This window comes from Lepisosteus platostomus, chromosome 17 (assembly GCF_059453375.1).
Source record: "Lepisosteus platostomus isolate fLepPlt1 chromosome 17, fLepPlt1.hap1, whole genome shotgun sequence".
Taxonomy (NCBI): Eukaryota; Metazoa; Chordata; class Actinopteri; order Semionotiformes; family Lepisosteidae; genus Lepisosteus; species Lepisosteus platostomus.
In genome coordinates, this window is record NC_142627.1 from 20,394,939 (window position 1) to 20,407,012 (window position 12,074).

Sequence of the window (12,074 nt, forward strand, 5' to 3'; positions counted from 1 at the left end):
GGTCAACCACCCAGTGGAACTAGACAGCTAACAAGTATCTGTTTCATAACAGCAAGTCACAAAACAAAACTCAAGGCAAAAACTTTTCAAAAGAAAAAAAAAACATGACATGCAAAGAGCAAGAGTAAAAAAGATTAATCTAGCCCATGAGATAAAATCTGAGGTCTATACTATTGGTAGTTGTTAACTTTTTATCAGATACTCTTGTAATTTATGTATTAATTCTTTCTGTAATAAAAGGCATGTTTAAAAGATGCTCTGTTATTGTGGGAGACACTATACTAGTATTAAAAATGTGGAGAGCTAAATACTAATTTAGTTGGACTAATTTTAATCAATTCAGGGTCGAAGGGGAGCTGGAGCCTATTCCTAAAAGCAACAGAGGCAAGGCAGGGCACATCCTAGACGCGAGGCCGGCCCTTCGCAGGGCACTCAGACAAACACAGACCTGCACACTCTCACATCTGGGTCAATGGTACCAGGGGCCAGTTAACCTTCCAGTATGTTTCTGGGCTGTGGGAGGAAACTCCCGTGAACACATTGAGAACACACAAGCTCCACACAGATAGCACCTCACGTCTGGACAGAAACTGAGGGCCCCAGTACAGCTAGACAGAAATACTAACCACTGCACCTCTGTGCTGCCCCCTTTTCCCTTCCCAAAAGATCAAAATGAATTACAGTGAGCACTAAGAAAATTCCATTAGCTAACAGAAATTTAGTTTAATCGGTAGTTTTATCAGAAGCAAAATCTTTTTGGATACCAAACATTCATAGAGGTGTGTGGTGGCAGCTTGCATGAGCAGGTTGAAGAGAATCTTCACAATCCCAATCCATGCTAATTACATTCTGAAATAACTAGTCTGGTCTTGGCTTATGACCACTGAAGTAATTCTGCTACTCTGCTATTTTGTGGTTCTAATGCACAAGTAGCGTTGCTTCTTGAGCCAACAGTATAACAGCACAGGTAGACAAATAAGTTAAGCAGCAATTCTAATACTGAAATCAAAACACTTTAATTATTATATTGAAGTCTTTTGTTCTTATAGTTTTCCAACTATCAGTTGTGATGAGCATTTCAAGTTATGTGTAAACAACCTCTAAAGCATCATAAATCAAGACCACAGAGACTTGCAGTTATGCATTACACTGTATATATCAAAAAGGCATACAAATATACAGTATACAGTATAAAACACATTTATAAGCACACTTCTTGTATTTCTGAAAACAGTTTTTTCTTCTTTCATGCAAGCTCATCATGTGCAGTAAAACTATATCAAAATGCCGTTAAGCTCTTGTCAATGTTTTCTGCACTTAAGATATCAATCTGAAATGCCTGCATGGCAGTGTAACGTATATTCAATACTGCAAAACACTGCCCAGGCTCTACTGATAAAGTGGTTTCACAACCTTGGCTCCCTAGCCCTCCCACTTCTATACGAAACAAACAAATCAAGCTAATATTGCACACATAAAGAAGAGTACATTCTGAAAGTGTACATTCACTATTTAATGATGAAGACTTTCACACATTTATAGTGAACAGCAAACAGTGACCAGTGAATAGACTGTATGTTTGAGTAAAACAGACTGCTGAAGACTTAGTTCTGTGGACAATTGTTAGATTAGGACATCTCAAGTCAAATTCTTGTCCTCAGCATTCAAAGTCATATCATTGATGTTTTTTTTAATTATTCACCATTTGATGTATTGATTAATCTATTTGAAACTAGGCTATATTGTTTAAGAACAGAGGAATGAACAGGAATTTATGATCAAACGTTTGTACAAATGACAGAGGGAGTACAAGTTTGAGATTGCACAATTCAAATAAGCCATCTCAAACTAGCTTATCTGCAGTGCAGTCAGGGGTGGAGTCATGGAGAGTTCACCATGATTATATAACCCTGTATATAACCAAAGACAATAGTTTGAACAAAACAAAACACTTAATATTTTTTAAATCTATCTTTTTATTTTATTAAAGTACACTATTTTAAGGCAACCACATGAATGATAAGGAAGTGATTTATCAACTTGCATGTCTTCAGTGAGAGCAGAAGCATTGTCTTTCCCCCCATTCATAAGAAGCCTGCAACTCACCAGAATGAAGACGATGCTAGATAACGTTTGCATACGCCTATAAAATTAATTTGTTTACTGCAGCATGGGGCTCAAGCAAACAAAAGAAGCTGACTTGCAAAAAAATGATGACTATGACAGGATAAACAGGGCAGCCTGCATTGGTTTGAGAGAGACAGTTCTCTTGTCCTATGTGTCCAGCCACTTGCAACTGTGTAACTGACACACAGGAGGAAAATTACGTTTGTATTAAAATAATTGCACTTCAAACAGGAGTCTTAACAGTACATCTTATCAATTAGTTTATCAGGAAATAAGAAAGCACATTTTTGACAGCGACAAGGAAACGTCTTTGGCAGGACTTCAACTGCCTCATTCTCAAAACAATAAATTTGTTCTTTCATTAGAACACAAACGTTAATGACAGATATTTTTATGATGAGAACGAAGCTTTCTAATCATATTTCATTTGTTCACTTTCTCACCTGGCAAAGAGGAAAATGAGTGAATGCCAATGCCTGTACAAACAAGTTGAGGACAAAAATGGATGAACCACTAACCTACCAAAAAACAAGCTAGTGTATAATCGGTATGACATCATACACTATTATTTAGAAGAAAGACATATGTACTTTTTTCCAACTTATTTAAATTGAATGCACTAACAATCCTCATGTGAATTGTTCGATCCAGTACTATGCCAGAATTTACTGTGACATAAATCACAAAGGGAAAACATTCTTTTAAGTGTTGTCTAATTTGCAAACCAGTTAAATTTGTGCTACTTCATAGCTTTAACACATAGAGGTAAGTAATAATGAAACTGGAACCAATACTGCATTGAAACAGTATATACATTCTCTCTCAAAACCAGTTTCCGTGAGGTTGATTTCCAGTGTTTAGCTACTAACCTTACTCACAAGCTTTAAAAGACTGCACTAAACTAAGCCTAACTAGTGTTTCATTACCTTTGCAGACAATGTCTTATAAAATCAAGATTTGAAAGAACAAACTGCCACAACTGAAAATATTTATCCAGATCATTAACCTTGAAAATGCATCACTTACACTCAAATAATAAAAACTGATAATTTTTTTATAGTGAGTAGAATATGAGATTCATCACCCTTTATTATGGGGGCTGAGACTGTCTGGTGTCTTCTGGAATGTTAGTCAGTGCTTCTTTTGTATGGTTTTGGATATCTGCTTGCATGTGTATTCCAGGAGACAAATCACATTACTCTGAAACATTGTGCACATAGTTGCCAAGCACAGAACATTTTGAATGCAGCAATATTAATGTGAAAATGTGATACACTGAGAGAAATCAATTTACAAATTAACACTTATCCCATGTTTTCATGATACCCAACAATCTCAAAAATCACACTGGCAGCTTTTAAAACCAGGTAACAACAAAGAGGAACACAACAGTTTCATGTTGTCACAATGCTTCTCTGTCACAAGAAACACTGTTTTTGGTGATCTGTCAAATGTTATAACCCACAGATATTTCCTAGTACTACACACACTAGTAATACTGAACTTATAAGATTATACATTTATAATCGTCATGCACTCATGCTTCAGTATTTGTTTTGAATGAGGCAATTAATTCTATGATAATAATTCTCCCAATCTTTAACAATGCAGCATATCTGCAATTTAAATGCTTTGTCTAAAATTATGTACGGATGAAATCTTTAGTATTATTTGTCATGTTAAGAATTTCTGCAGCAGAACAATCTGATTCAATTTTATGGATCCACAAATCACATCTCTGTGGCCTGCATGTGTCTGGATTCTCCATATTTCTAGGTGAATTAAAAATAAATTCCATTCTGATGAGGAAACATATGCCCTTTGTCAGGCTAAAGACCTTGCCAATGCTGTAGACTGGTAGCTTTCTGAGAGCTATTTCAAGAACATCATAGATCTGGAAATCTGATTACCTGCTTGTAACAAGTTTTTTTTTGGGCAAAGCCCTTCAAGTGTCTGTAATGTAATAATGATTTCTCTTACATATCTCCCTAGATACATTTTCGGAAAGAGATTTACAAAACAAACCTGTATTTGGAATTAGAGAAAAGACTGATTCTTATGATGATTAAAATTGACCAATGAAGTAAACCACAGAGAATGTACCTTTAAAGTGTTGTTTTTTTCTGCAAAACCATGGTTTGCTTGTAAATGCTTACATTTGGGTTTTTAAAGCAAATAGGAAGAGATGTTGCCTTTGTTGGTACGTTCCTTTATTTGAAATTTCAGACAGTACTTGGGCACAGCATGCAGCTTTCTCACGGTTTAATGCATATCTACAACAGTTCCACCAGAAAACCCCTGCTAGGTTTAGCATAAAGAGCATTTAATACACCAAGATTTTCCGCTTCAATTTTCACTGAACTGATTACTGTAACTTTCAATTTACCACACAAACGGTTTTGATTCTAGTGTGTGCAATATGTACAGTTGAACGGTTGAACCTCTCAGTTGTGGTTTCAGACAGCAGCTTTTTGAGTGGGCACTGAGAGGCATGACTGCTGAGGGGAACTGATCTTCAATTTCTTTTTGGTTTTGCAAGATGCAAACTGTCAAAAAAGACCTCTAGGTGTCACGGCCTTTCTGATCTAGGCTTTTAATAGCAGAAAGGGAAAATGGGTCTTAAATATTTAGCTATTTTAAGCAATAAGATTGTCTACCCTTGTTCATTGAACATGACATTTAAAATTATGGACTTGAGAAAATCTGCTTGTACAGTATATAATGCAACTGATGATTACAAAAAGGCCTTACCATTGATGGCTATCAGGACACATGGGATCAGAAGTAATAGCTTGTTCTCCATATATCTTCCCTGGAAAACACAATGCATGAAATAAACATTTACAATAAAGTTTGTTCACAGATTAAAAAAATAAATATACATTCAGAGGTTTAAACTCAACCTTAAGGTCATTTAGGATAAGCCATCTATCTGCAGAGGTGCTAGAAGCAACTTGAAAACATAACTTCTATGAAATGTGCTCATCAGGACATTTCACAGGAGAAAGACAGATCTTAAACACAAAGACACATCTGTACATAAACTTTTTAAAATGTATACAATTTTAAAAATCTCCTGCAAAATTGTTAAAATGTGTGATTTTTAAAAGGGTTATGTACAGTATAGTAAGAATGGGGATATTTCTAACCACTGTGGCATATGGCCACTTATTTTAACATGATGTGCAATGGAGACACGTGCAGAACAGATGATATTGTTGTAATATAAATGAACCCTGAAACATAAAAGATCTAAAACAGCTCCGCTTTGACTTCATGGCCAGAATAACAGAAGTACCTATACAGCATTCACAGCTTCAGACTTGGGATTGTAGGACCAACAAATCACTGTTTTGCTGCTTAACTAATAACAGTTCTCTATGCATTCAAATTTAATCCACTTTAAAAGAACTTTCTCAACTCTTACTGAACATTTATTGGAGGTGATTATTTTTTAGGCTATTTCAACACTTCCACGTTCAACTCATCTCAAAAGAAATAATGTGTTAGGAAATATCTCAGATACTTTAAATAGCACTGCTTTATGCTAATACCCAATTAATCAAGTTAATAGGTGTGTACACTTCCCCCTCAAAAATAAAAGCGATACGAGTCTGGATCATTCTTATGCAAAACACGTTCCAGTAGGTATTATGTCATGCATCATTGACAAAAAAAATGCTTTAAAGGAAATATCAGGGCTATGGCCTACCTGCCTCTGCATAGCTTTTCTTGTCCTCAGTGTCTGAAGTCATATCATACACATCCCCATACGCACGAGCCAGGCGCCAGAGAAATGGAGCTCTCTGACCATACTAAGCACACAGGAGACAAGATATGATCACGTCACTATTGAGAGTGGGATGCAGATCAAAGAGGGTTATGACAAATTTGAGCACTACACACAGTTTCGGGCTTTAATTGTAACTGAAATGAAAAAAAAAAACAGTCTGGGTCTTTTTGCCAAATTTATGAAACTAACCTTCTTCAAGATAATTCATTTATTAAAAGTTCAGGAGATACAAACATGCCCCCAGTAGGAAGTGTTTGCATTATTTAAATAATAAGACACTTGGTATTTGACCTATAAGAGTCTGGCCATGTGGACAAGGCAGGTAAAATGAGTCAAAGGGCTCCTGCATTGGTGGGGGGAGGCTGGAAAGGACAGTGGGATGTCCTGCATTTGCACCTTCAGTGGAAAGATCTGCAGCTTAACTTTCTACTTAACCTTTACAATGAACCCCATTAAACAGCTATCTACAATTATTTAACAGGTTCACAGGACCACAAAATATAGATCTGTTGTTTAACATAATGTATTTTATATCAAAGCTAGGCAGATCAAGAATAAAGATCAGCCTTGTCTGCTTCAGATGACAGACAAAAATGCCTGCCTCCAAGGTCTCAGTTCAGTCCCTCAAGTAGGCATCACTAGGTACCTGGGGTTGCAGGTTACATACAGGCCCTGGAGCCGACAAAAACCTGCTAACACTGGTGTATTTGAGACTGGTATCATTTCAGAATTCATTATGTCAAAGCAGTCTTTTTTGTCAACAAAGTTTGTCCGTTTTTAATAAACCGAAGAAACAGACAATTTAATTCATTAAAATGAAGTTTGTCCACGAAGGAAAATGTGGAAAGAATGGGAATGGTTACCAAAGTAACCCATGTAGCTTACGTTCAGGGTGTTTTTCTTTTATTTCAAGGGAGTTTACAGTGACTATAAAATTGCTCCTCGGTAAGTAGGTCAAAGTAGGTCAAGAGGTTAAAAAGCAATGTCAGTGCTAAGACTGCACCTCATCCTTCCTCTCCAGCAGCATCATAAATCCTTCCTTCTTCTCCGACTCTGGACCTCTATGCAAAGAGTCAGCCTTCTTTATGAGGACTGTGAACTCATCCTTCTCTTCCTCAGCATCCTCTATGATCAGGCGCCTCACTTTACAGGCCTTATGCTCCTCATCCAGCTCCTCTTCCGTGTCGGTGTGAGCAGTGACATATCTGAAATAAAGACACACAGTTTCGTTATTCAGAACACACTGCAATGACTTGCTTTATGCAAGGATTTATTAACGCTTCGGATACATAACTCGAAAAGCTAGGCAGTTTCCTATAAACTATCTATATAGAGGACAGAATTATGGTTTATGAGCAACACAGAACAGGATCCACATTAAAGCAAACAGCCACAAATGGTGTGTCACATTACATTAAAGATGTAAATAATGGAGGTCATGTTACGCATGGAAAAATGCATAAAAGGTAGTCAGCTAAAAAATTATCTTACAAGCTGGATGTGAAAGGAATCCATTATATTACTGTACAGTATGTGCATGAAAGTACATTTTGAATCTGGAATCTAACATTTCCAACCACCAGCAATTCTTTGTACTACACATCAAAACGTCTGGTGTGCAGAAGAGTTTGAAGTACTTTTTTCTGAAGGACAGAGTCTTCAAATGTACCCTCTTTATACTGTTTGAAGATGCAAACGTTTCAGATTGATATTTTTTCTTTCACCTTCAGCACAGTCATATGCCACTAACTCATGACTATACATTACAACACCCACAATGAACAGCACTTTATGCTGTGGTCCCACCGCTGAGTGTTCGACACTTTCAAAAGAATAATTTTTGAGAACCAAATACATCAACCCACCACTGCATATAAAACATAAGTACCTGAAAAAAATAATATACATCCTATTACAACTTTAACTCTAAGCAATACATTAATCAGTAGAATAAGAGGCAAGTTTTTTAATCTGAAAAGTTGCAAAAAGAAAGGCAAAAAAACACTTTAGAGCCAAATTTATTACTGATCACAAATATGGACAGTAAAAAAAAAGACAAATGGGTTTTATTCAACTGGATCCATGTTTGTATAGCTTGTGCTCTTGTTGTCAACAGCTGCTACTTAAATGTTTCTGATGTTACTTTGATGTGCATATTTGGTTTTTATCTGTCTGCACCCTGGTTTCTCAATGTTTTCTGGTGAAACAAAATGCAGAGTTGGGACACGCTACATGTTTTACGTTCACAGCTCAGTTATTTAAAACACAGCTTTCACACACTGGGCATGTATGAACTACGCTTGCATTCACAAAGCTCAAACAGAAAGAGCATTAAAAATTGTAAGATGCCATGTTTACATTCAATTGCACAGAAGGTTTCTAACTTTACAAAAAAAGTATTTTTGTAAGAAAAGGTTTTATAGAAAATGATACCCTTTTTAATAAGCATAGCTAATCCCTACATAGTCAATAATGCCAAATAACATGACAGCACATATAGCAAATGCTTTTACATGAAGCACCTTTCTTTATTATATCAAAAGAAAATGCAACAGGATTTTTTGCAGTTGTCCTTTGATCATCGGTCCAAACTTTGAATTATCACAGTAAAAGCACATTAAGCATATTTGTAACACAGTAACCCAATATACGTGATCTACTTTACTTTATGCTGAGCTCAAACTGTTGTTTGTCTTCATTCAAAGGCCACTGCATTGCCAGTAGTCTGTAGAGATACATTAGTGCAACTCTAAGCTGTTTAGAGTTCTTTACATTTGGGTGTGACCTGCATTGTCTGTTATTCAAAAAACACCCTTCCCATTGATAATATGCAGGGTGCCACAGAAGACAATCACTTCAGTTGTATACTGTATATCATACTTTAAAGCACCTAAGGCAAATAAGATATTAGAGTTAGAGAATAATAATAATAATAATAATAATAATAATTGCTTACACTTATATAGCGCTTTTCTGGACACTCCCCTCAAAGCGCTTTACAGGTAATGGGGACTCCCCTCCACCACCACCAATGTGCAGCATCCACCTGGATGATGCGACGGCAGCCATAGTGCGCCAGAACGCTCACCACACATCAGCTATCAGTGGGGAGGAGAGCAGAGTAATGTAGCCAATTCATAGAAGGGGATTATTAGGAGGCCATGATTGGTAAGGGCCAATTGGAAATTCGGCCAGGAAACCGGGGTTACACCCCTACTCTTTTCGAGAAGCACCCTGGGATTTTTAATGACCACAGAGAGTCAGGACCTCGGTTTTACGTCTCATCCGAAGGACGGCGCCTGTTTACAGTATAGTGTCCCCATCACTATACTGGGGCATTAGGACCCACATGGACCACAGGGTGAGCGCCCCCTGCTGGCCCCACTAACACCTCTTCCAGCAGCAACCTTAGTTTTTCCCAGGAGGTCTCCCATCCAGGTACTGACCAGGCTCACACCTGCTTAGCTTCAGTGGGTTGCCAGTTGTGAGTTGCAGGAACCATGTAAATCATTTTCACAGAGCTCTACAAATGGCTTCAGAGTTAGCAATGTGGGAATCCTTAGCCTATGTGAACTTGTTCGTTTTTTTTATTTTGTTCAGTATGTTACATTTTTTTTGTACATTGAGCTATAAAGACTGAAAGCTCAGCACATTCCAAGTTTAAAACCTACCTTCTTTGCCAGAGGTAAATTCATAAATCTTTCATTCACAAAGGCATTAAAGTCTGTTTTGAGATTAACATGTTTTTTTAACATTTTCAATACAATTATTTAATTTTTAACCAATATATACATGGTACAGGGCACTTGACATATACTTCACCAATATGCCACTGCAGATATATTGCTATCATATTCATTTAATGAAATAAATTACCATGGAAATCAGCCAATCCAAACTTGATTTCTGTATTCTTTTCAGACTGTTTAATAAAAGCTAAAGAAATGAAAGTTAACAAAATCAACTTATTGACAAATATGTCCTGTGCAGACTCTGTTCCACAGCTTTCTGGACACAATGCTGCACGAATTAGGACAAACCCCTGCCAGCTTTACAACATAGCTCCTTGCCAAGTGGATACAGACACATGTTTAAACACACCTTTCAAACTCTCTGCACCAGAGCTGGCTTTGGAGAAGAATAGGATTTTGGCTGGAAGACACATCTTACGTTTATAAATTACTCCAGCCATCTGGACTGAATTGTCAAAACAGTTATATTAAAAGAACAAATTCAAAACAGTACCCAAGAATTAAGTGTTTATAAAAGGAAATTACTGCACTGCTTCCATTCAAGAAGGCCTTACTCAGGAGTCCTATTTACTAGGACTGGCTACAGAGGTGGTATGCATCTATCAAGCTTCAGCAATATTGGTCTACACTAGATTTCCAGGGTTTGTAACACCTGCATTTTTCTTCTCTTGCATATCACAGATTTTTAGAGAGATGCAGATGTGCACAATGACCAACGCAGGAAATGCTTCAGGCTTACACTGCTAGAACATGAGTTTCTCATGTTCATGGAGTCAGCTTTTACGCCTCATAGGGAGAAGATATAAATATTTATTCTAGGGTGTAAATGATATAGATTATAGGGGAAATTTATATAAAAATTCTATGCAAACACTAGAAGTAAAAATATTATTTGTATATAGATTCCAGTACTAAGTACTGAGATTTACATGAGTGTGCAAATTATTCATGTTTCCTTTCCCAGCCCTGCCTCATAAACCATAGCCCTTTATCTAAGAGATTGAGATTATTCTCCCCGTTAAATACTGCAGATAATTCAAACATAAGAACTGCTAAAACATTAATTCCCATTGTGTTCCTAGAATCATACAATTTGACAGGACAATTTCATGAGTTAATTCCTTTAATAATTGTTTGCATGTGGTATTATGGGAAGGTGGGGTCTGTGTGACTGTAATACATGAGCTTTGTAGTTACAGTGCCTTGCGAAAGTATTCGGCCCCCTTGAACTTTTCAACCTTTTGCCACATTTCAGGCTTCAAACATAAAGATATAAATTTTTTATTTTATGTGAAGAATCACCAACAAGTGGGACACAATTGTGAAGTGGAACGAAATCTATTGGATTTTTGAAACTTTTTTAACTAATAAAAAAATGAAAAGTGGGGCGTGCAAAATTATTCGGCCCCCTTGCGTTAATACTTTGTAGAGCCACCTTTTGCTGCGATTACAGCTGCAAGTCGCTTGGGGTATGTCTCTATCAGTTTTGCACATCGAGAGACTGAAATTCTTGCCCATTCTTCCTTGCAAAACAGCTCGAGCTCAGTGAGGTTGGATGGAGAGCGTTTGTGAACAGCAGTTTTCAGCTCTTTCCACAGATTCTCGATTGGATTCAGGTCTGGACTTTGACTTGGCCATTCAAACACCTGGATACGTTTATTTGTGAACCATTCCTTTGTAGATTTTGCTGTATGTTTGGGATCATTGTCTTGTTGGAAGATAAATCTCCGTCCCAGTTTCAGGTCTTTTGCAGACTCCAACAGGTTTTCATCCAGAATGGTCCTGTATTTGGCTGCATCCATCTTCCCCTCAATTTTAACCATCTTCCCTGTCCCTGCTGAAGAAAAGCAGGCCCAAACCATGATGCTGCCACCACCATGTTTGACAGTGGGGATGGTGTGTTGAGGGTGATGAGCTGTGTTGCTTTTACGCCAAACATATCGTTTTGCATTGTGGCCAAAAAGTTCGATTTTGGTTTCATCTGACCAGAGCACCTTCTTCCACATGTTTGGGGTGTCTCCCAGGTGGCTTGTGGCAAACTTTAGACGAGACTTTTTATGGATATCTTTGAGAAATGGCTTTCTTCTTGCCACTCTTCCATAAAGGCCAGATTTGTGCAGTGTAAGACTGATTGTTGTCCTATGGACAGACTCTCCCACCTCAGCTGTAGTTCTCTGCAGTTCATCCAGAGTGATCATGGGCCTCTTGGCTGCATCTCTGATCAGTCTTCTCCTTGTCTGAGCTGAAGGTTTAGAGGGACGGCCAGGTCTTGGTAGATTTGCAGTGGTCTGATACTCCTTCCATTTCAAGATGATCGCTTGCACAGTGCTCCTTGGGATGTTTGAAGCTTGGGAAATCTTTTTGTATCCAAATCCGGCTTTAAACTTCTCCACAACAGTATT

General features: G+C 37.5%; 1 protein-coding gene across 8 annotated transcripts in view; it reads right to left on the reverse strand.

The window, feature by feature from the left end:
• Positions 1–12,074, reverse strand: part of rmdn2 (regulator of microtubule dynamics 2) — a 47,765-nt gene that overhangs the window by 18,501 nt on the left and 17,190 nt on the right. For all 8 annotated transcript variants that reach the window (XM_088609612.1, XM_088609609.1, XM_088609613.1 and 5 more), the window contains 3 exons: positions 6,924–7,125; positions 5,840–5,942; positions 4,879–4,939 (listed from right to left, as the gene is read on the reverse strand). In XM_088609612.1, coding sequence (XP_088465738.1) covers positions 4,879–4,939; positions 5,840–5,942; positions 6,924–7,125 — 366 coding nt within the window. The remainder of the gene's footprint in view (positions 1–4,878; positions 4,940–5,839; positions 5,943–6,923; positions 7,126–12,074) is intronic.